The sequence below is a fragment of the Podarcis tiliguerta genome (genome assembly GCF_965153285.1).
Source record: "Podarcis tiliguerta genome assembly, chromosome: 12".
In the NCBI taxonomy this organism is placed as follows: domain Eukaryota; kingdom Metazoa; phylum Chordata; class Lepidosauria; order Squamata; family Lacertidae; genus Podarcis; species Podarcis tiliguerta.
This window is the reverse complement of record NC_139545.1, coordinates 6,150,834-6,175,734: the sequence shown is the minus strand read 5'-3', so window position 1 is coordinate 6,175,734 and position 24,901 is coordinate 6,150,834. Positions and strand designations below refer to the sequence as shown.

General features: G+C 41.1%; 2 protein-coding genes and 1 long non-coding RNA gene across 4 annotated transcripts in view; 2 read left to right on the top strand and 1 right to left on the bottom strand.

Annotated features, from left to right (window-relative positions):
• Nucleotides 1–14,898, top strand: part of SEPTIN7 (septin 7) — a 55,332-nt gene extending 40,434 nt beyond the window's left edge. The window contains exons 11-14 of one of the 2 annotated variants that reach the window (XM_083407102.1): nucleotides 5,048–5,068; nucleotides 9,899–10,034; nucleotides 11,069–11,208; nucleotides 13,861–14,898. In XM_083407102.1, the coding sequence (XP_083263228.1) occupies nucleotides 5,048–5,068; nucleotides 9,899–10,034; nucleotides 11,069–11,208; nucleotides 13,861–13,900 (337 nt within the window). In that variant the 3' untranslated portion in view covers nucleotides 13,901–14,898. The remainder of the gene's footprint in view (nucleotides 1–5,047; nucleotides 5,069–9,898; nucleotides 10,035–11,068; nucleotides 11,209–13,860) is intronic. The other variant, XM_083407103.1, reaches the window with a different exon arrangement.
• The window catches only part of ANLN (anillin, actin binding protein), a 495,425-nt gene that overhangs the window by 254,023 nt on the left and 216,501 nt on the right, over nucleotides 1–24,901 (top strand). The window lies entirely within an intron of this gene.
• Nucleotides 14,180–16,693, bottom strand: LOC310661314. The gene is made up of 2 exons (XR_014503889.1): nucleotides 15,972–16,693; nucleotides 14,180–15,695 (listed from the first exon to the last, which is right to left on the bottom strand). It is a non-coding gene; the product is annotated as an uncharacterized lncRNA (long non-coding RNA).

The window sequence follows — 24,901 nt, the reverse complement described above, 5'->3', positions numbered from 1 at the left end:
ATGGTTAAAATTTCTGAAAGGTAGAAGGAATTTTATGTTACACAGTTCATGGTGCAGAAGAGTACAAATAGAATGAAATATACTTAAATTGAGCTTAAGGTGCACAGAAAGTATTTATGGACTTTTACTCTTCTGATGGGGACTAGTTGAATATGTATTATATTCATACAATAAACTGTGTGTGCTTCTTAGATTTATTTTTGTAGGATATATATCTCTATATAACTCAGTATATTCCAATTGATGCATTAGGTAATTAATGTTGTTTTACTGTAGAGACTATTTCTAGTAACTAAACTTACAACAGGGTAGTGGTTTTTCTTCTGATACTTACATTAAGAAGGTGCTGTCTGTAGAAATAAGTTCAGCAATATCTGGCTCCCATATACATGCAAACTGAAGATGATGAGAGATGCAAAAGTAATTGCAGTTGTTACCAATTGTCAATCTCAAGGTTTGTTCCCCAACTATTAAGTTCAGTGAACTTTTATATTTGCTCAAAAGTTAATTTTGGCTTTCTCTCTGGGACATGTCTGTCTCCTGTGCTCCCTCAAGTAGGTTTGCAGGATAGCCAGCTAAGGAGTTTACCTTCTTGGAGCTGTCAAACCAAAAAAGCCCATGCAGTTTCTGCATGCACAGTGTCAGGAAAGTGGGGAAATTAATTGAAGCTTCATCACCGATTGGACTTCATCCCTTGCTTTTTCTTCATCCCACTTTTGGGAAAAAGTACTCAAATTTATTGGTTTCTGAATCTTATGAGGATCCTCACTTCTCTTTTCGGAGTTATTTTAAAGCAACTTACATCAATTTTTGGAAGGTCAGGTTAAGTTTATACAAGTCTGAAATTGCAATGCTTTCTTGATCAATAAAGATGACTGGTAAGACCATTAAAGGGTCTGGCATTAGTCCTGTGCCCAAATACAAACTTAAACATTTTTGAGAGTTAACATTTCTGCGCCATTCAGAAGTTGGGAGTCAGACTCTTTTTTAAAAAAAAAAAATAATTTTTATTAAGTTTTCCATTTAACAATCCAATCATATCACATTAATTAATCCGAATTATACCAATACATATCATAAAATCATAAAATCCAAATATTTTGCCGAATTTTAAATTTTTTTGTTGGGAGTACCCATGCTTCGAGCTCAGTAAGGGTCCATCTCATATTTCTGTTGCTTTGATGTTCATAAGTCCTATCTTCCAATCTTCTTGTTGTTATCGTTTTCTTATAGGAGTCAGACTCTCAAGTATATTTTGGTCTGCAGTATATTTTTTGAAACATAAATCATAGTGTAAATTACATCTGTGGACAATCTATGCGGCTTCACTATGAACAAACTCTAATAGTATTTCACATTTCTCCCGTGAAGTTGAAACCTCCCAAGCATGTTGCATTGTTGCATAGCTGTCAACTTTCCCCCCTTTTTAAGGGAAAATCCTATTCGGAATAAGGGAATTTCCCTTTAAAAATGGGAAACGCCAGCTATGCATTGTTGTTGTTGTTTTTTTAAGATCATATTTAAATTGGTTTGAAAAGTGAAAGTTTCTGAAGTCCATCTGGCTTCATTGGAAGAGGATGCAACGCTGAGGCTTTCAGCAGCTCATTCTCATAATGCTAAAGCATTGTTTACACAGGGATGGGAAACACATAGCCCTCCAGATGTTGCTGGAATCTCGAGTAGGAAGATGCACAGGGAGAGTCATCCCTGTGCTCTGCTCTATACTTGGTTGCAGAGCTCAGGAAAATGACTTAATATTCTGGACCAGGAAGCCTATACCATGCTTTTTGCTTGATCAGCATCTTCACATGTTAACAAGGTTGTAGTTGAATAGTTCTCAGCTATCTTAAATAATAATTTCAGGGAAATTGTCCCTTTCCTGGTGTGTTGCTTTTCCCTGTATTACAGTGGTACCTCGCAAGACGAATGCCTTGCAAGACGAAAAACTCGCAAGACGAAAGAGTTTTTTGTTTTTTGAGTTGCTTCGCAAGACGAATTTCCCTATGGGCTTGCTTCGCAAGACGAAAACGTCTTGCGCCTTTTTCTTAAAACCGTCAGTGCATTCCTATGGGAAACCGTGCTTCACAAGACGAAAAATTCACAAGACGAGAAAACTCGCAGAACGAATTAATTTCGTATTGCGAGGCACCACTGTACTTTGATCAGTATACTAACGAAGCAAAGCATTTGATTTGACAGCATGAGACCTCTTCCCATGGTCCTTAAAATGTTCAGAGCGCGTCAAAGGGAACAATGGTTGCATATATTGTGAAATTTCTGAAAATAATGTCATAGCGGTGATGCCATAAAGCCCACACTGTTGGTTGCATCGTTTAGCTATCTAGGCTGGGCTTCCAGTTCTGCTTTACATCTCAAAGAAGTGTGAAGCAAGCCAGGTAACCATGTTGTGCATTTTGGGGGCCAATTAAAAGTGCTGGTTTTAGCGTTTAAAGCCTTTGGGTCTGAGTTCATTGAAAGACTACCTATACCCACACCAACCTGCCCACACATGACAATCAGGGGCAGAGGTTTTCTTTGTTTGCCCACCACCAAAATCAGCCAAGTTGTCAGGCATGGTGTTCCCACACTACAGATTTTCTTAAAGTCCTGGCAAACCACTTTTTCCACCTTGCTACTGTTCTTCTTTTGGCTGCTGAATCTGTTAATACTGCTTTGGTTCTAAATCAGTTGCTGAGTTGCAAGGACTTCTTCTTCTTCTTCTTCTTCTTCTTCTTCTTATGTTTTTTTAAAATGTGGTTACAGTGAACGTTTTGGATTTTATTTTATTACTGTTGAATTTCTAATTGTGTGCAAGCCGCATTTAGAGAGAGTTTGGCTCCTAAAGGCAGCCTATAAATATTTTCTAATAAAACTGAATATCAAAGGGTGATCTTCAGGTATTAAAAGCTAGGAAGAAGAACTATGTAATCCTGCTAAGATAACTACTTACAGTGATGCAATCTAATAAATACTCTATATGCAGTCAGCAACTCAGTATAACTAATGTTAAAGTTCAGCAAAATGCAACTACTGTGTGGGTCATTCCTCATTTAATTTCTGCCCTCCCTTAAAGTCTAGCAGCTGTAGGGGACATTAGACAGGATCCACAAGCTTTCATTTGCTTAGCTTTTGCTGCAACTTCAGATGACTCTTCAGCTAGGGAAGGAGTCATATATCTGATACAATGGTGCTGGCAAAGTGTTTGCTGTTGTTTCTTGATTCTTGCAATTACAATGACTCTGTCCTTCTGCATGCTGTTGAGAATGGGATCTCTCTTCTGAAGTAGCAGATTGGAGTGGAGTTTTTTCATAGCTCTACATGACTTGAATCTCTTAACCGTTAAGACTTAGAGAGCAGCAGTGAGCATATGAGGCATGACTTGAGACACATGCAGGTCCCGTTTTCTGAACACAGTGTTTTCAGGAGATAATTGGTTAGGTGAGCATTCGCATATCAAGCTGGTGGTTTTAATTATTTCCTAAGGGAACATTTCTAATCCGTGATTTGTGCCTCCCTGCTTCCTTCCTGAAATTGCTGCAGCCAATTGGCAAAAGCCAAACAAAAGGAAAAACTGATTTGTCCCATCTTCCCCCATCCTTTATTTGTCCAATCTCTCTTGCTCTGCCAACCAGCAAAATACAAGCAAGTTAGGAAGTGGGACAACTCTTGACTGTTCAGCTACCTGAATCAACCATTTGTGTAGCTAGGTTTAGGTATAATTATTTGTGTTCAGATAACTGAGATTTCGGATAACAAGCATTCAGATAGCGGGACCTGCATGTATAAATTCTTGAAAATGCATTTGAGCTTTTTTTTTAATCAGTGTTGTGCCAATGCAACAAATACCGTATTTTTTGCTCTATAAGACTCACTTTTTCCCTCCTAAAAAGTAAGGGGAAATGTGTATGCGTCTTATGGAGCGAATGCAGGCTGCGCAGCTATCCCAGAAGCCATAACAGCAAGAGGGATTGCTGCTTTCACTGTGCAGCGATCCCTCTTGCTCTTCTGGCTTCTGAGATTCAGAATATTTTTTTTCTTGCTTTCCTCCTCCAAAAACTAGGTGCGTCTTGTGGTCTGGTGCGTCTTATAGAGCGAAAAATACGTAGTTCTCATCCTGGTGTCAAAGTTAAATTGCTATATAGCTTGCCAACTCCTCCTTGCACACACATCTTGTTTTGTGTCTAGCTGTGACGTACCTAGTAGTGTTGCATCAGTGCAACAGCACCTATCTATAACAGTCTTATCTGGCTTCTGCAGTTGGGACAGAAAATAGGAAATACTTTTTAACTGAAGACTTCTTGGTTTGTTCAGTTGCAAAGGGCTTCATTTTGTTAAGCCAAGATATGATCATACAAATGGGGACATGGTTTGAATAGGTTAGATGGTTTCTATCTTGTTCTGGTTGAGCTATTTTTTGGGTGGGGGAATCAAAAGATTTTTTTCCTTTCAGAAATTCCAGAGTAGCTATGATATTAGAACTTAAAAGTAATCTGTGAAATAGTTTGAATGGTTTATAAACCTGGAAGAATCTTTGAAATACAAGGGAGAGAGTGGAGTGACTCTTACAGTTTCCATTTTATCATCTGATCTTAATTATAGTAAATATTTTCCAGAGAAGCCTTTTGAGACCTCTGCTGGCGAGTTAAATGGTGCTATTGACCATTTTGAATATGACTACTAGCAGCAATAGGCCTTGAGACAGTTGTGAATTGGTGTTTATTTTGAGAAGTTAAGCAAATGTCACTAAAATATTTAAGTTTTCATCTAAAGAGCATGCATTATTCCTTGCACACAAATACAGGTAAAAAGCTTTGCACATCCGGTCTGCATTAATTGTGTAGAGCACTTGAACTAACAGACTATTGAAAACAAAAAACTTAACTAGCTTTAACTAACAACCTGTCACTTTACAGTGGAAATCTTGCTGCTGGAGAGCATACAAACCAAAGTAGCTTCAAATCCATAATGAATTTGCTTTTTAATTATTGCTTTTTATTTTTGTGGTTTTATTTGAGCATGCTAAGCTTCTGTATTTTTTGTTTTTTAGATTTGACACAGTTGAAGGCATGTAAGTGGTCATTTAAATTTTTCAAAAGACTTAAGACAAGGATTAAAACAAAAAAGGCTTTTGATGTTGAGTGTAATTTTCAAAACTTTTATTTTCAGCGATTGCATTTGTTTTGCTTTTAATGTTTTATTATAAAATTCCCTAACATAAAGTTAAATATTTTTAGTGACATCTACTGTGAGAGCACATTTATTCACAGAGAGAGCAGAAGACCATTCTTAGCAGTTAATTGGATATGAAATCCTCATAATTTGCTTCTTTTCAGCACAGTGATTGATTGTATATGAAATTATCCTCAATAACTTGTTAGCTTCATTTCTTCCCTCTGAAGCTGCAGTTGGTTACCACGGCATTTGAAAGTGCCAAAATGATCAAATCAGAGTGCTGTTAAAGAAGGCAAAAATGTAGATATATCACATCAGTAGCTTGCAGAGGCTCAGATTTCATTCTTTCCAGATGTTGTGTTCCAGAGACAATAGTCAAAATGGCATGAATGTCAGCTAGGCACATGCACCCATTCCCCTCACCATTGAGAGGAAGTAGCGATTGATGAATTGGGTGGTATTGCATCCTGTTTGAACATGGCATGCCCCTAGCTGTCTGCCTTTAACCCCTCTTTTTCCAGGGAACAGATTGGCTCTGAGAGATTCCATGTTCAAGCATGCCACAGCCTAGTTCATTTCCATCTTCCGTAGCATTAAAGAACCAGAGACTCTCACCAGGTCAAGTGTCCTCTCTGGAACATAACACTCAAATAGGTGTTGTGTGTCTGTTTGAGTAGTTCTTGAGGTTTGCTCTCATTTTTGAACTGGGAAGGGGGGATTATTCATATTTAAATGCACTGGAAACATCTATATTCAGTGTGTGCATTTAAAAACAGCATTTATTTGGACAAATATGTAAACATGCAACCTTGCAATAAAATTCCATTTATCGAAATCCTTTTTTTGCTTTTAGTGATGATAATAGGCATCCTGACAATATTCCACGGAGAGGGCTTGGTTTCTGTATTAAAATAAGTTAGCCATAGTAGCTGCATTGAAAATAGATTACACCATGTATTCTCTCTCTCCATGTGCAAATTCTTCACAGCAGGACTGGTTTTAATTAGTTCTTTAATTTTCTTGTCCCTTTCATCATTGGATAAAAGTACAAAACCTTTCAAATAAACATTGGGTGTGGCTTAACTTATATTACAGCAGAACCTCAGACATGTGAACTCATGGAGGCTGCTTCCATGAAATGATCATTTGCTTTTAGGTTCTCCTAACTTCACATTGTCTTCCTTTCTAGCTTCTTCTATAACTCTTAAGCTCAGTCCGCCATTCATCGTCCTTCGTAAACTTGGTTTGAATTGACTTGCTGCTTCTTTCTAGCTCTTTGAAGTTGATTCCTTATACAGTACAGTGATCCATATTGACCAGATGAAGAATTTAAGGACTCTTGCAGTAGAGTGGCCACTACAAAATTGCTCAAGAAGACATTCCCCATCAGTTTCTTAGCATCCAGGCTGATGTGGGATTACTGAGAAACCGGTGCTTCCTATTACCACATCCACAGCAAACAGAAGAAGCTGTCTCCTTGTGGCTGATGAATCCCTCCTGTCATGCCTTAGCTGTTTTAAATGGAATCATACTGTCTGGGGTTCCGCTGTAATCTCATTTGTATATAATTCTAGGTGGTTGAGTGGATGCTGGATTTGATTTTGTTGTTTGCTACTTGTCCACTTACACAGTTTGCCCCCCACATTTTATGTTGCATGAATGTCCTACCTAGTAATGATAAACACGTGTACAGTGGTGCCTCGCAAGACGAAAAGAATCCGTTCCGCGGGTCTTTTCGTCTTGCGTTTTTTTTGTCTTGCGAAGCAAGCCCATTGACGGAGTAGCGCTATTGGCGATTTAAGGGCTAAAAACGGCTTTTTAAGGGGTGGGGGATTAGCGGTTTTGCTGCTAAAATGCTTTTAGCAGATTAGCAATTCAAAATAAGGGGTTTTGGAGCAAAAAAAAAATTCAAATTTTTTCGTCATTTTTCGTCTTGCGAAGCAAGCCCATAGGGAAATTCGTCCTGCGAAGCGCCTCTGCAAACGGAAAACCCTTTCGTCTTGCGGGTTTTCCGTCTTGCGAGGCATTCGTCTTGCGGGCACCACTGTATTTTGTGCACTTGGCCTGGTGGGCACATCACTCTTTTCTCCTCCTCCTCCTCCGATAATATAGATGTTACTAGATCATATAGCATGTTCTGATTGGAATCTGGAGTGGATTCATTAGCAAGAGTAAGAAATGAAATGTGTTGAGTATGGGTCAGTAACATGCCACAGATTTGTTTATTAAAACGTACGGTTAGAGTTATGAGAAGGTCCTAGAGAGGCCTGGTAAACTTCAGCCATGTGCACATAGCGTACTGCTTCTCCCACATTTCTGGCAGCAGCTGCCCTAGAACCCAATTCTAGTAAAGCGTCTATAACGTCAAAACGAAGTGTTTGGAAACCCTTTCAAAGTACCTCATAGAGTAATTTATTTTACCTGGAGCCAAAGAATTGTCCATCTGTGTTCAAATAAACGAGTCGCGTGCTCTTTCATCACCACTTCTACTTCTTTGTGATGGTCCCCCTTAAAGCTGCCCTATCACAGTGCAGCAGTGACCATAGAGTCCACCACTGGCACAATTCCCTTAGAAAGGAACAAAATGAGCAAAAAAATGATATTTTTCCAAAGTTTGGGATGGACAATATTCCATTAGCTCTAAATCAAGCATAGGCAAACTCGACCCTCCAGATGTTTTAGGACTACAATTCCCATCATCCCTTACCACTGGTCCTGTTAGCTAGGGATCATGGGAGTTGTAGTCCCAAAACATCTGGAGGGCCGTGTTTGCCTATGCCTGCTCTAAATGACCCATTAACAAATCCCAAGTAGTTTTCAAGATGGGAGCCTTTTAATGTGAAATGACTCTCAAAGGCAAATTGTAAAATAAAAATGCTATATAAGTATGTAACTTGATCTCTTGATCACTGTTAAATCCTTTAAGACTAAGTCTTCTACTCAGGACCAGTGCGAGCCCCACTGAACACTGTGATAGGGGCAGAGGAAAATAATTTTAAGAGGCATGAGAGTGTTGGGAAGGGGGAATATAGCGGGGGAATGGAAGGAGGGGAATCTGTTTGAATAATGTATTCAGGAAAGAGGTGAGGGACGACCAACAGGTCCCTCTGCTATGACACTAAGTGGGGAAAACAAGTGTGCAGGATAGGCCTTGGGCACTTAGGAGAGCTGACTGGCAGTAGTGTGGGCTATGGTGTTATGAACCCCATCTCTAAAATGGATATGTATTTTCTAAAAAGAAAAACCTTCTATGTATGTAATTCCTTCATCACATAAGGCATATCTTGTGTGATATGACCTGTAACTTGTGGCTTGGCTCACTTTCTTGTGGCTTCTGAACGTAGGTGATTTGCTGCTGCTTTTATTGTAGTGCACATAGTTAGAGCTTGGTCTGAGTTACGCTGCTGCCATGTGGATAGTATTGTTTAGGATTGTAAATCCGTGATTTGCAAACTGCATGCCAGGAACCACCAGTAGGCCTTGAACCCCTTTCAGGTGCACCTCAGCTTTGCAGTCTGCCCAGTACCTTCTCATTTCCCAACCCAGCCTGCCCCCAACTACAGTGCAAGCAGCTGCTGATGGTGGTCCTGATGTGCATAATTCACAGGCATACAGGGATGCAGCAGTCAGAAGTGAGGCTGTGATGGGAAGGTTGAAGGGGGAAAGGAATGAAGAAGCAGACAAGAAGAAAGGCACCTGGGGGCACTGCTGTGCCCTTTTCTCCTCTCTCCTTCCTTCCTTCCTTCCTTCCTTCCTTCCTACACACACACACACACACACACACACTTTTATATCCTATGTCCCAATGCTCCTTCCAAGCCAGGGAGCCTCTCCAATTTGAAAGTGACAGCAGCTTTGCATTGGAAATTAGGCAAATGGTGTGCGTGAATAGCCTTATCTTGGCTCTCTTTATAGAAGAGTATTTTAAAATCCGCAGCCAGACAATGAGTGTGGTTCCAGGAAAATAGTGAGCATTTCAAAGAAGCATTTATGCACTTCAAAATTCAAGCCATGCCAAAAGTTATATGGTTAGCTGGTATGAAAACAGCTAACAAGATCTATAAAAAAGTAAAGAACATGGGCCAGGCTGCCCTCCCAGTTCTGAGGATTTTCTGCCACTCTGTGTAGGCTTCTAAATGACTCTCAGCAACAAAGCATGTTTGCACAAACACAAAAAGTAAATGCACCGTGGGTTTTCAGTGTTGTGTGCCATGCATATAAATTACAAAGTTCTTTTTAGCGGCATGTGCAATGCATGTGTATTAAAATACACCCCAGCAGAAATTCTGGACCCCCATAAAGAACATTTCTAGATGTAGCCCTGTTTCAACATAACACACTTGAGTTATTCCTACTTGAAATATATTGTTGTCCAAGGTTATCCATTGCATGTGCACCTGATCTGTGGTGTTAAATCTCACTACCTCTGTGTGGTTTTTTTCCTTCTTCACAAAGTGCTATTTCTAAGAAATTGTACCATTGCAGGTGAAGCACAGACCCCAGCCACGTGGTTTCATCCTCTGTTAGACTGGATGTTCACGCTAATTTGTAAACTTGAAACAAATGTGACAAGGAAGCACTTGATCACTCTCGTTTATTTGCTGGCACTACTTCACTTTCCGAAAGTAGCTTGCTTCCTGTCTCCGTGTGCGTCTATTGGCTTTTCACTGAATTTGTGTTTCCAAATGAAAATTGGATAACCGAGCATCTGTTTCATTTATGGCAGGAGCCCTCTTGCGCAAATGGAGGAAGAACGGAGAGAACATGTGGCAAAGATGAAGAAAATGGAAATGGAAATGGAGCAAGTCTTTGAGATGAAGGTCAAAGAAAAAGTTCAGAAACTGAAGGACTCTGAAGCAGAGGTACATATTGCTGTGCCAGCATGTACTGGATAAAGCAAACATTAGAATATTTGAATTACAGGACAATATTTATTTAGCACTGTGAGTCAATAGAAAATCAGCTGTAAGTGGATTCCCGGGGAAATTAGATGAGCTCAAGTGGACATATATGTGGGTGATCGATAAATCCCTAGTCCTGTGTGCCCAACAACTGTAAATGCACATCATGTCCTGTGACTTTTCACATTGTGGAGTTCTTGGCCATGATTTTACCATTATGGCAATATTTTTATTTTTACACTGATATAACTTGAGCTGAATGCACCTTTTTAACTCGTGTTATGTATCAAATAGTGATCTTCCGTGAAGCCAAGAGAAACTCAGATCCTTAACTTTCAAGAATGTAGGATCGTGATGATTGCTTAAGCTGAGATTTAAACAAATTCATCCTAAATTAAGATCCATTGTAATATCATCTTGAAAAGCAACAGGCAGTACGTAGTGTAGAGTTCAGCCACAGTTTGACGCTTGGTCTTACCTACCACAGCAGCTTTTTCTTCCTGTTTGGATAGATAGGGAAATTATTCAGTAGGGAAGCTTGATTTAAAGGTCAGACTAGATCACAAAGGAGAAGGGGTGAGAATAAGACAGTGCTTTGTCCAAGGTCTGAACATAATAGCGTTTAACATTAAAATGCCTGTTAAAAATAAAATAAATACAGGGCTGGATCCAGATTGTCAGTTGCATTGGGGTCCTCCTGAAATCAAAGTTGAAATGTTAGTCATTTTTCACTTTTTCACTTTTTTTCTTTTTTCCTTTTGCTTATTTTCTGTAACTTTTAAACCTCTAATAAATATTATTATTTTTTTAAAAAAGAAATGTTAGTCATTGCTCACCTTCCACTGAGTTCAGTGCAAGTGATGTGGTCCAACCCAATGTGCTCATTTATTGTCTATTTTTTTACTTACAACATCACTGATCTCTTTTTCATTTTCTGACGGACCCCTTGAACACAGATGAGGAACCTTACCATCTTTTGCATTCTTGTTCCTTAGCTCCAGCGGCGTCATGAGCAGATGAAAAAGAACTTGGAGGCACAACACAAGGAATTAGAGGAAAAACGCCGCCAGTTCGAGGACGAAAAGGCAAACTGGGAAGCTCAGCAACGTATTTTGGAACAACAGAATTCTTCGAGGTGCGTTGGAGTCGTAACTGCAGTCCTTTCTGAAAGAGTTCTGATTTTAGGTCCTACCGCAGGAGTTCACACCCTGTTCCTGCACAATCCCTTTCAGCGATAACACATCCAAGTAATGGCTTACCTGTGTATAGTCCTGTGGGTTGCATCCCAGTGGTGTCCCTCTGCCGACGGAAAACACATTGATACGGCAGAGGCTGCAGTCAGTAGAAAAGAGAAGGAGGCTATTTTCTTTTTTTTTAATATAATATTTATTAAAAGTTACAGAAAAAAAGCACAAGAAAAAAAGCAAAAAATACATAAAAAGAGAACAAAAAACACAATACACCAAAACACAAAGAAAAACAAAAAACAATTAAAAACACATTCAATATTTATCCTTATCTTTCATTAACTTATTTCCTCGACCTCCTCACACCTCCCTTTTCTGTATTCCAGTTATTAACTATATCAGCAAATCCTTTACCTCTTTCACTGCTTTCTGTCATTTAGTTATCTTAATTTATTTTAACATTATCTTACCATCAAACCCTTAAAATTTATTTATACTTAACTCCTTATGATGTTTCTACTAAAGTCATGTAATTTCATTCCAACATTTCCCAACGTTCATTAATCCCACAACATTTCTCTAAATAGATTTAAAAAATTTTTTCCCAATCTTCTTCCACCGTCTCCTCTCCCTGGTCTCGGATTCTGTCAGTCCTTTCTATCAGTTCTATGTAGCCCATCAACCTGGTGATCTTCTATCCGAGGCTCTTAGCTCTTCTCCATGTCCCTTCTGCGAGAAGGAGGCTATTTTCACCAGTTTGCCTTTCTCCTCGCAGCCAACCCCCACATCCTATGTTGTTTCTAAGGGCTCCTGAAACAGGGCATCATATTGGCCATATCAGTATCACCAGAAGCAGCCCCTTAGAAATGTTTAAGCTGCTTGGTTGAAGGGGAAAATTCCCCTTGGCCCATTCCTATTTCCGTGCTACTTTCCATTCTGTCCAGTCTATGCCTGGAATCGCCATTCCTCCTCTGTTGTCAAACCACTTCTTGCAATTCCTTCCTTAGCACTGACAACCCTGCTCATAGCAGTACTTCCTAAACCGCTCTCACCAGCTCATTTTCTGCTTTTCCACCATCTGGCTCTGTGCTATCACAGGAAGCTCCCACTTCAGATTTAACGACGTTATCTCTGCTCATTTTGGTAAAATGCCATATTACACACATGTGACATATCATATTTGTCCTTGCTATGAACTGCTCCACATGTACAATTATCCTGGAAAATGGCCATGGTAAATATACTTTGCAGATGGATCTCTCTGCCTGGAAAAGATGGAGAGTTCGGAGAGAAGAGGGGAAAGCATTTCTCCTTCCTCATTCCACTAGTTTTCCAGGCTAAGATTGCTGCCCTCCCAGTAGAAAACAAGAGTGATTAGGAGGGAGAAAAAATGTGATGAGAGGAAAAGGAGAAGATGATGAACCTAGCTGGGAAAAGTGGGAGTGGGTTGAGGACAGGCAACCAGTTGGAGAGAAGGAAAGGAATGGTTTGTGTCTTTCTCCCCTTTGCTCCTCTCTGGGTCAGTTGGCACTCAGTTTCCCTCTTCTTTGAGGGCCTTTGCTTTGTTACCATCACCATCACCAAACCTTTTATTGGCATCACATACAAACATCCAAAACAAATCAACACAGAATTACCACTTCCCAACTGGCACAAAACATTTGCTAAAAGGAAGGAGGCAGAGCAGTCTATCGTCACATCTCTAGGTCTCCAAGGAGATCAGATGTCTGCAGTGTATTTTGACGACAAAAAAACCAAATAGAGATATTTAGCCACTAACTAGGTGAGCTCCTGATCATTCCCCAGTAATAGATGTATGACCTCCAACTCTGGTTTCCACTTGGGGACACAGAGTTGATCTAGAAATTGCTGACGGAGATCAGCATATAGTTTACAATTAAGAGCCATATGTGTAAGGGTTTCCACCAGGTGCTCTTCACATGGACAAGTTCTTTCTCCTTCCACCCTGCCTGAGAACCTTCCCCAAAGGAGGTTTGATGGATTTGAATTAGACCTGACCAGTGAAAACGCTCTTCTTGAATTTCTGCTTTGTTTTCCCCTATTCCCTCTGCTTTTTGTTTCATATTCACTTAGGGACTGTGCCCTTGTGCTTTCCCTTTTCTCTGGGGTCTGCAGGTCCGTGTTTTGTTTGCATGTTTCCTCCCTCTCAGTACCCAGAAACACACAAACACAATGTAAATGAGCGAGGGCCACTTTATAATAATAATAATAATAATAATTTTTTATTTATACCCCGCCCTCCCCAGCCAAGGCCGGGCTCAGAGCGGCTTACAAGCAATAATAAAAAATGAGTGATTACAACTTAAAAACAAAAGTAAAGTACAACATGAAAATAATGGAACATTAAAATATTAAAATGTAGCCTCAATAAGACACCTTCAATGGCAGCCATGTTGTGACTGGCCAAGTCCCTGTATGAGGTTAATTTTATGTGAATGCCCACAGAAAGTTTGGGGACCCCTACGCTGCTTGCTTGATGCGCTGAAGAATGCGATAATTACAGTAATGTGCTTACACAAGCAGAAGATCACATACGTAAACATATCTCAATAATTATTTTTCCTTTTCTTCTTTTACAGAACTTTGGAAAAGAACAAGAAGAAAGGGAAGATATTTTAAATATACTTATGACCACCAGTTATGTATTAGTTGCCAATATTCCAGCCTGGACATGTGTGTGTTGGATCTGTTTGACCAATCTTGCACCAGTTGTGTCCATATCTTTGGATTTAACAGCATGACAAAAAAAAATATTATTTTTTTGGTTAATTTTGAGGGCACTTGAAATGCCTTGAATTATTTAGGGTGTTGTATACTTAGGAAAACAAACCAGCTCTAAGTTACCCCTTTAAAATAAAAAGGAAAAAAAAAACACAAGTCATTTTACTGCAAAATAACATTTTACTGTTGTACAATCATGTTCTGGTGGTTTGATTTTGTTTACAGGATATTCCAGTATACAAGGACTTGGGAAAGTTTTCCATAAGGATACATTGCCATAATATAATACGAACTATGCTTCTATTATAAAAAAAAATTCCATTCAGTGCAGCATATATAATAATGTAATTTAGTCTAACACAGTTGACCCTATTTTTGACACTTCCGTTGTTTGAAAATACACATGGAAAAACAAAACTTATAGGCTTATGGGGCACCTAAAAGCTTTTTTTAAAAGAAACAACTTTTTTTGGATTCTTTAAATATATGCTATTCTCATTTAGTAACTACTCTAGCCAGAATAATTTCATTACTGCTTCATTTTTGTAATAACATATAATTTAGATATTTTTCCATATATTGGCCCTGCTAAATAGAATGTAGTTTCTTTCATATGGTAGGAACCAGTTGATAAAACCTTTCCTTTAACTCCCTTTTTACATTTTATGGTAAGTAGCAGGAAAATGCATTTATAGGTCATTTCTAGGAAAAAATGTGGAGTTAACTACCAACCTGTTTCTACCTGTGTGCAGTCTGTCTTCTACTAGAAAAGAGAATCATGGCCTCTTGAGAGAAAAGTCACAATTTTACATTTAGCTGTATTCATATACTGCATTTCTGTATTTTTGTTTGTATTGTAAAAAGTCACATAATAAACAATGTTGTGATGTAACATACTCAAGTCTGGATTATCTTATCCTTGGATAATAGAATTTATGACATTTCCCTTTTTCTATTGTTTTTAAAAGAAAAACATTTATAACTAATCATTTACCTGAGCTGACTTTACCTGGAATTCTTCAAAATATTCATGATCATTTAGCAAGATGGAACTTGATTTTGCATATTTATTTAACATACTCTAACAAATATTCCGCTTTTCAATTTTATATCAATCACAAAAGGATTTTCTTTGCAAATACTTGGGTGATTAGGAGGGAATGCATGCAGACGTATTTGTGGTTGTGTGAGTGTGTGTTTCATGACATGTAGGTTTCGGATACATTTTTCAATATGCCATGGGAGCAAGAACATAGATTTGTTAATAAAAATGGTTTCAGCAAAACTGTTAGGATGTATTTGTACTTTACCAGCCAATGAAATGAATATTTCTGAGAATGGTTCCTATTGAGAGAAAGGTGGTAATAGCTAGGTGGTAACTTGAAAACTGCATTCTTAATAGCGAAGTTTAGCAGCAAGCTGAAATGATTAGAAAGGTGGTGGTGGTGTTTTTTTAAAAAAATACTGAATGCATTTTTTTACCCACTACTAACCCGAAAATTTCATTAATCTAACCTATGCTAGGACGGTACACACCTGCTTACAGTGAACAGGCAGTGTTCCACTTTCCTCCATCCTGCCTGGAGCTGGAAGCACACAAACCATGAGCCACGACTTGGCATTATCTTAGAACCAGGGCTTGCGGTTGGGTGGGAGAGAAGCCTTCACCACCGGTTTGCACGTACAGTGGTGCCTCGCAAGACGAAATTAATTCGTTCTGCGAGTTTTTTCATCTTGTGAATTTTTTGTCTTGTGAAGCATGGTTTCCCATAGGAAATGCATTGACGGTTTCCCATAGGAATGCATTGACGGTTTTTAAAAAAAGGCGCAAGACGTTTTCGTCTTGCGAAGCAAGCCCATAGGGAAATTCGTCTTGCGAAGCAACTCAAAAAACAAAAAACTCTTTCGTCTTGCGAGTTTTTCGTCTTGCGAGGCATTCGTCTTGCGAGGTACCACTGTACTGCTAAACCAGGCATGTCCAAAGTCTGTTTAGGGGGCCTAATCCGGCCCGCAGGTCGGTTTAATCCGGCCCCTGTGGCAGTTCATTTCCTGGGGTAAAATCCTAAAAAAAAACCCTCAACAGCTTCAATCCTTTGGTCGGCCCTCATGGCCCTTCACTTCATCAAATCTGGCCCTCTTGGAAAAAAAGACACCACTGTAAAACCAAGGCTTGTGGTTTGTTGCTCTCTGCTCCAGGCAGGGAGCAGCAAATTGCGAGTTCCTTGGCAGCAGGGTGCTACTCTTCCCCTGAAAACCACAAACCACAACTTGCCATGAAGAGCAAATAGCAGCATGCAAGCACCTGTCAGGTCTGTTTGTTGGGGCAACTTTTTCCATTCTTGCTTTGATGCTCAGTCCATTTTCTCTGTGTTTAATGTAAATGCTAAGTGATGATTGATGTAATTATTGCTCATTGAGATGTTACTCCAGAAACAATACACAAGAAGAAGCTCAACTACGACCACAGCTAAAATCTATTGTTATGATGCAGCTTGAACACTACCTAAAGTTACGACTTCACTTTTCTAAGTTTTATTAATGCTCTGGGGCGTGTTTGATTTGCAAAATCCAGCAATTTGATTTGCAAAGCGTTAGAAACATTCTGATTCCCCTTTTGAGAATACCATACAAGTACTGTGGTAATGCATTATTAAAATTTGTTACTCCACTTAAACTGCATTTGCATGATAATTATTATACTTATCACTAGTACTTGTATAGAACTACTGAGTGAAGACCAGAATAACCGTTTCAAGACTTAAGTTTTCCAACAATACAGGAAAAACTTACTAATCTGCAGGGTTAAAGAAGAAGAAGAAGAAGAAGAGTTTGGATTTGATATCCCGCCTTTCACTCCCTTTAAGGAGTCTCAAAGCGGCTAACATTCTCCTTTCCCTTCCTCCCCCACAACAAACACTCTGTGAGGTGAGTGGGGCTGAGAGACTTCAGAGAAGTGTGACTGGCCCAAGGTCACCCAGCAGCTGCATGTGGAGGAGCGGAGAATCGAACCTGGTTCACCAGATTACGAGACTACCGCTCTTAACCACTACACCACACCATTGTAAATGTAAGCTTCAGAGTCTTAATGGTTTTATATTATATATATACAGTATACAATATTTTACATTATACAGTATTTTAAAGTACTATTTGGCACTGTGGCTCTCACGCACAGTATTATTGGGGGGGGTATTATGTTAATCATCACTGGGGGTGGGTTGACCCCTTAAAATATTCTACCTACTTGTCAAGTCTTGGACGGTGAGTTTACACACGTATTATTATTATTACTTTTTAAAAATGTATACTACCCTTTATCCGTAGATCTCAAGGTGATTCACATCATAAAAGTACAATATAAAAAACCACACAAAAAACCATAATAAAAATAAACCTGTTAAAACCCCCTTCCACAGCACTTGTACTTACCTAAAAAGGGTGGTTTCTTGTCCAAGGCAAGGAACTAATTGCAACAAAAAATATTTGACTGGTGTAAACTCTAAAGGGGAGAGCAAAAGGGAATGGGGTATGAGAATGTGGAAAGAGGAAAGAAATCTGCCAGGAGCACTTCCGATCTCGTAACTTTGTTGGGGGGATTTTAAGTGGTGCAGTTAATTCTACCCACCATATCTAGTAGATTTTCTGTGACCTACACATAAATCGCAACTACTTTTGTTAGCCCCCTTCTCATTTTCATGCGCTGGCTGCTGGTTTTTGTGCAGCCTGCCTTCTCTGTTTGCTTCCCTACCTCATCCTTACTTCCTGCAAATCCAGGATCGTGATGAGGCACTACAGATCTTCCAGTGGCAGCTGAGTGATGACAGTCTTCCATGTTTATTATATAGGAAGAAAAGAAGCATAATATATGCAGCATGAGAGTCTTGTGCTGTTACCCTTTCTAACTTTGGAAGTCGCTAAGCAATACCTTTTCCTTTCTTTTTTTTTTTTTTAAAAATAATATTTATTAAAAGTTTAATAGTTACAGGGGGAAAGGAAAAAAACAATAAAAAATTTAACAAACAATACATCGAAAATAAAAAGAAAAACAAAACAACAATATATCAAAACAACAAAAACATTTAAAAACACATCCAATATTTCAATATCTTTACCTTTCATTTACTTGTTTCATCGACCTCCTCACACCTCCCTTTTTTGTATTCTAGTTCAATTAGCTATTTCAGCAAATCCTTTCCATCTTTCTCCATTTTTTGTTCTATAATTTATCTTAACACAATCTAACTTTAAATTTTCCACTTTGGCCCATTAACAATCAGTTTTTGCTTAATTCTTTATAACATTTCTGCTAAAACCATATAACTTCATTCCAGCATTCTTCTAACATTCATTAATTTTGCAGTATTTCTGTAAATATACTTTGAATTTTTCCCAATCTTCTTCCACCGACTCTTCTCCCTGGTCTCGGATTCTGCCAGTCATTTCTGCCAATTCCATGTAGTCCATCAGCTTCATCTGCCATTCTTCCCGGGTGGGTAGCTCTTGTGTCTTCCAATACTTTGCGTTAAGTATTCTTGCTGCTGTTGTGGCATACATAAAAAAAGTTAGCTTTTCCTTTCAGCACTGGAAATATTAAAGAACTGGTTCCTGGTGGCTCCTAGCCTACCGCCTTTGATTATTGGTATGATGCTGACCTCTGTCAAGTATGGGACCTCACTTAAGATGAGTCATTGGATTAAAAACCTCTTGCAGCATCTTGGATCCAGAAGATGTTGCTATGCAGGCAGAAAGCACTTCTGGTTGCATCATAGAATCATAGAGTTGGAAGAGACCACAAGGGCCATTGAGTCCAACCCCCTGCCAGGCAGGAAACACCTTCAGAGCACTCCTGACATATGGTTGTCAAGCCTCTGCTTAAAGACCTCCAAAGAAGGAGACTCCACCACACTCCTTGGCAGCAAATTCCACTGTCGAACAGCTCTTACTGTCAGGAAGTTCTTCCTAATGTTTAGGTGGAATCTTCTTTCTTGTAGTTTGGATCCATTGCTCCGTGCCCGCTTCTCTGGAGCAGCAGAAAACAACCTTTCTCCCTCCTCTATGTGACATCCTTTTATATATTTGAACATGGCTATCATATCACCCCTTAACCTCCTCTTCTCCAGGCTAAACATGCCCAGCTCCCTTAGCCGTTCCTCATAAGGCATCGTTTCCAGGCCTTTGACCATTTTGGTTGCCCTCCTCTGGACACGTTTGTCAGTGTCCTCCTTGAACTGTGGTGCCCAGAACTGGACACAGTACTCCAGGTGAGGTCTGACCAGAGCAGAATACAGTGGCACTATTACTTCCCTTGATCTAGATGCTATACTCCTATTGATGCAGCCCAGTATGAGGAGACCCCAGTTATCTTCTGCCTCTGCAGGCCCTGGAGCTTCTCACGAGGGTTCCCTGGCCTTCTGAATCCATTTTTGTGGAAGGCCAGGCAGCCCTTATCTGAAGAAATGGTTTTTCTCACAGCACCCGTGGCATCCTTCCTTCAGTGCGAAATCAAACTGGTCCGAAACATTACAAGCTGGAGCGTTACCTCGGTTTAAACACAAGGTGGTAGTGTTCTCTGCATCCTGAGATGTCTGGTTTTAGTCCTTTAGAAACCTACTTCCAGCAGATGAAATAACTGCTTAAATCTTCTGTGCTCTCTTCAATGGCTACAGAAGTGCACAAACTGCTTCCTATTAGCTGAGTCCTAAACTTCCAAATACAGTAAATAACTAAATGATTAAATACAGAAGGACATATTGTAACCTTGCAGGCAGAGTGGAGAGGAGTGCTTCTTAATGTTTGGGACAGGAAGAGGAGATTGCCTTCATTTACAATCTTACCCTTTTCTCTACTCGGGGAATAAATTTGGGTTGGTAATGAATCCATGGCTCTTTGGGAACAATAGGCAGCTTCAGAAAAGCAGCCTTTGTAGCCTACTAATGTCTGAGCTGTGCTTAAGTTCTGGTTGCCAATTCCTTGCAGCCAGCTCTCTTTCCTTTTCTTCTTTCTTTTATGCTTCAAATATCAAGGCACCACATAAGAGCAGAATCTGGCAAGGTTCTGTTAGTGGGCGACTCTGCCCCAACATCAGATATGCATCATGCTGATTTCTTTCTTTTCTTTTACTATGCTAATAAACCTTTTGAGTATAGATACCGCAAAAGACAGAACATTATAAGGGTGAGGCTAAATTTGAGTTAAGGAATCTGAAACCTGCCTAGAATCCAAAACAAACAAACCAACAGCTTTGTAGCGTGTTGTGTGAGCCCAAGGGAACTTTAGACTTGTCTCGAATAGCTAGCTCAGATGTCGCATGGCATTCTGCAGGCTTCCTCAACCTCGGCCCTCCAGATGTTTTTGGCCTACAACTCCCATGATCCCTAGCTAGCAGGACCAGTGGTCAGGGATGATTGGAACTGTAGTCTCAAAACATCTGGAGGGCCGAGGTTGAGGAAGCCTGGCATACTGCTTAAGGAATGGATAACTTCAAAAGCAATACAGTTGTACCTCAGGTTAAGTACTAAATTTGTTCCGGAGGTCTGTTCTTAACCTGAAACTGTTCTTAACCTAAAGCACCACTTTAGCTAATGGGGCCTCCCGCTGCCGACACACCACCGGAGCACGATTTCTGTTCTCATCCTGAAGCAAAGTTCTTAACCTGAAGCATTATTTCTGGGTTAGCGGAGTCTGTAACCTGAAGCGTATGTAACCTGAAGAGTATGTAGCCTGAGGTAATAGTGTGCATAAGGGCACTGGCTCTTCAATGGAAAAGTCAAACATTTCACTGCTCGTGCAAATTCCTTGTGTAAGCCTAAGGAGCTCAAAATCCTAGATGTACGTTTTTCAGAGCCAGAATGTAAATGCGAGGATTAAACACCTGCGGAGAGCCTTTCTCGGCACAGAGTAAATGTGTCTTTCTAGATATACACACAAACAACTGGAATTGCAGCGCCCGGCTTCTAGGCAGCTTGAAACCCTCGTGGTTTGAAAACATCACATTTGTTTTGCCAAAGATGCTATTTCCTGTTGCAGTAAACCTTCGCTTGCACTTAGCATCTTGCTGTGTCTGTGTGGCACCTTCCGTTCAGCTAACAATAAAAGACATTGGAGTTCCTGTCCTGTCTCCCACTGCTCTGAATGCCCTAACCTTGGCCATTGGATTCATCCCAGCTGCCAATGAGGTGATTCCACAGCAGCCAATGAAAAGCCAAACAGACTGGGACTACAGAGCCCCTCCTGAGAGTAAGCCCATTTGGAGCAAACTTGGTGCGACTCCCAGAGTTCCTATTGCAGCCAGCTTGGCAGCATCGAAGTCTGTGTCGGTGGCTTTTTATACGTTTTGTATGGATATAGAACAGACGGGATCTTGGCAACAAAAGGAGGTTCAAAGGAAGGGAAAACTTACTTTACAGTGAAATCAAGCTCCCCCCCCCCCCCCATTTTAGTCTCTCAGGGAGAGTGTGAATGTGAAGCTGCCCAAGGCATTGAAGAGTTTTCTGGCTAAAGTCGATGATCGAATGGGTGGATATGTCCAGTTATGACCTATCTTCATAAAATGCATCCGTAGGGCAGAAATGCCACCATAAGGGCCTTTTCTGTTGTTGCACCCCAATTTTGGCTCCTCGGGGAGATTTGCCTGGCACCATCTTTCTGTTCTGACCATTTTTATTTGTGTGTGCGTGTGCTGCATTGGAAACAAAAAACAAAACTCTCTGCTGCTGATGTTGGCATCTGTCTGTTTTGAGAGACAATGGAGTGTGTCTCCGAGGGTGAAGTCAAACAGCTGTGTTGTGGTTCACGGACCCGATCCCCGCTTGGAGGAATAAAGGCTCGTGGACACAGTGTATAAGGTTCATGGTGAAGAAAAGGCCACAACTTTATTGATTACAGCAAGTGAGAAGGTATTGGCTTAGGCATTGGACCACGGAAGATTGACTCCACCCACTCGGAGAGGGGTGAGTCTGCAAAGGGGTTAAGCACCAGTCGGGGGAGCCTGTTGATGCTAATTCAACTATAAGCTCTCCCCTGATGTCACCGAGGTTCGTGCCATGGCCCCCCGCCACACAGGGCATTGGACAGGATCCACAACCACCGGATTCCTTTAATGGAATACCCAAATTTGAAGGGGTAGGCGATGGCCACACCTTGCCCTTCCACACACCAACAACACATTCCAGTGCCTAACCGCCAAATACCAAGAAAGTTGTGACGATTGCTACGAGGTAGGCGGAAAAAACCAAAAGGCCAGTGCCAATTTGCCAGTTGGGAAAAAGTCCTACCAGGCCCCCTGGGCGACCAACCATAGGTCCATAGCAAGGTCAAGAGAAAAGCTAAGCCCTAAGGGAGTGGTGGGTGGGTGACTTGCAGAGAAAAGGTGAGGAAATGGGCAGAATGGCTGGCGCTGCTGCATGTTGAGCAGCAAATCATGCCCCACCAAGCCGCCCGGTTGGGTGCTCAACCGGGGGCCTGGCGCGCCAGCCAGGTGAGAGGGGCAGGGGGCATAACGCCCCCTGCGTGACTCTGGAACCGCGTCCCGCCCACAACACCTCCCCTCCGGAAGGAGGAGAGGCCTTAGCATCACCAAAGCCTGGGCAATATGTCTGGAAGTCCTGGGCTGCCCAGATGACAAGAGCTCTCTCTCAGCTTTGCTGATGTGGCCCAAAGGAAAGCAGAGCAAGACGTTCAGGCCCAGCTTGGCTGCAGGAGTAGCTGGAAGGAGGTGCAGAAGCTCTGCTGTGTACCATCTGTTTACCCCTAGGAAAGGTGCTTATGAGATTTTCTGCCTCAGGTGCCCAAGTAACTTAGAAACATAGAATCATAGAGTTGGAAGAGACCACAAGGGCCATCGAGTCCAACCCCCTGCCAAGCAGGAAACACCATCAGAGCACTCCTGACATATGGTTGTCAAGCCTCTGCTTAAAGACCTCCAAAGAAGGAGACTCCACCACACTCCTTGGCAGCAAATTCCACTGTCAAACAGCTCTTACTGTCAGGAAGTTCTTCCTAATGTTTAGGTGGAATCTTCTTTCTTGTAGTTTGGATCCATGGCTCCGTGTCCGCTTCTCTGGAGCAGCAGAAAACAACCTTTCTCCCTCCTCTATGTGACATCCTTTTATATATTTGAACATGGCTATCATATCACCCCTTAACCTCCTCTTCTCCAGGCTAAACATGCCCAGCTCCCTTAGCCATTCCTCATAAGGCATCGTTTCCAAGCCTTTGACCATTTTGGTTGCCCTCCTCTGGACACGTTCCAGTTTATCAGCGTCCTTCTTGAACTGTGGTGCCCAGAACTGGACGCAGTACTCCAAGTGAGGTCTGACCAGAGCAGAATACAGTGGCACTATAACTTCCCTTGATCTAGATGCTATACTCCTATTGATGCAGCCCAGAATTGCATTGGCTTTTTTAGCTGCCGCGTCACACTGTTGGCTCATGTCAAGTTTGTGGTCAACTTGGTGAGCCTTGACTTCTCTCTGTGTGTGTTTGGATTTGCTGCTCCTTCTCAGGCAGTAAAAATGTCTTGGACCAGCCCAAGGACTTCTGAGCACGATCTTAGAAGCGGGGAAGGTTCATAAGGGAACAGGTGCTGCAGTGCCTCTGGTCCCAAGCCATTTTCAGTTTCAAGTGAATATTTCAACAGCATTCTTGGAATACTGCCAGGGAAGGCAAAGGTGGAATTTTAATTTCTAAAAAAGAAAGGTGCAACGCTGCCATCTTCTGCTTTAATTTGAAGTATTAAGAGGCAACATGGGGTTAGAGTGAGTTATTCAATGTCTGTTCTCTGAGATATCCTTTACTATTCTCATCTTTATTTAAAAAAGGAAAAAGGGAGGACCATGGTAAAACAGAGCAAAGGATGCTGCTTATTTAAAGGAATAAGAGGTGGGGATAACGTTACAAGACCTGCTAAAAGGCTACAGCACTGATCACCGAGGGCCTTCTGGCAGGTCCCTCCCTGTGAGAAGTGAGGTTACAGGGAACCAGGCAGAGGGCCTTGTCGGTAGTGGCACCCGCCCTGTGGAACACCCTCCCACCAGATGTCAAAGAGAAAAACAACTACCAGACTTTTAGAAGACATCTGAAGGCAGCCCTGTTTAGGGAAGCTTTTCATGTTTAATAGGTTCTTGTATTTTAATATTCTGTTAGAAGCCGCCCAGAGTGGCTGGGGAAGCCCAGCCAGGTGTTGCTGTTTTTAAAATATATTAGAAAGAGGCTGAGCTGGCTGAAGAAACTTGCACTGAAAGATTGGAAGTGAATATGAGGAAAGGAGGGGGGAGGGAAATGCTGTATTTTTTGCTCCATAAGACACACCTAGACCATAAGACGCACCTAGTTTTTAGAGGAGGAAAACAAGAAAAAAAAATATTCTGAATGAAACACTGGATGTATGATTTTTGTGGTTCATGCTGTAGTCATGCACATGCTATGTGATCTGATGGTGAATTTGGGGTGACCCAATGCAAAAATCCTGGGGATCCATGTGGATTCGTGCTTTGTAACCACATTTTTGCGCCATTGCAGCCCCACGAAACAGTGGATGCATGATTTTTTGGGGTGCAGGCTGTAGCCATGGACATGCCATGTGATCTGATGGTGAATTTGGGGTGACCCAATGCAAAAATCCTGAGGATCCATGGGCTTTTACCTCCCCCCCCCAGGCAGCCACCTTTATCTCTAGCGTCCCTTATCTTCCTCCCCAATCACTTGCCAATCAGCTGCTTCCTTTCAACACTCCCTTCCCTCTCGTTTGCCTTAGTGTCTTTTCCTTAGCTGGAGCAGTTTTTTGCTCCTCCTTTTCTTCTAATTTCTCTCCTCATTGCTTTAGCCTTCCTGTCTCCTCTCCTTGCAAGTTCGCTGTCTTTACCTCCCCCCTCCCAGGCAGCCTCCTTTATTGCTAGTGTC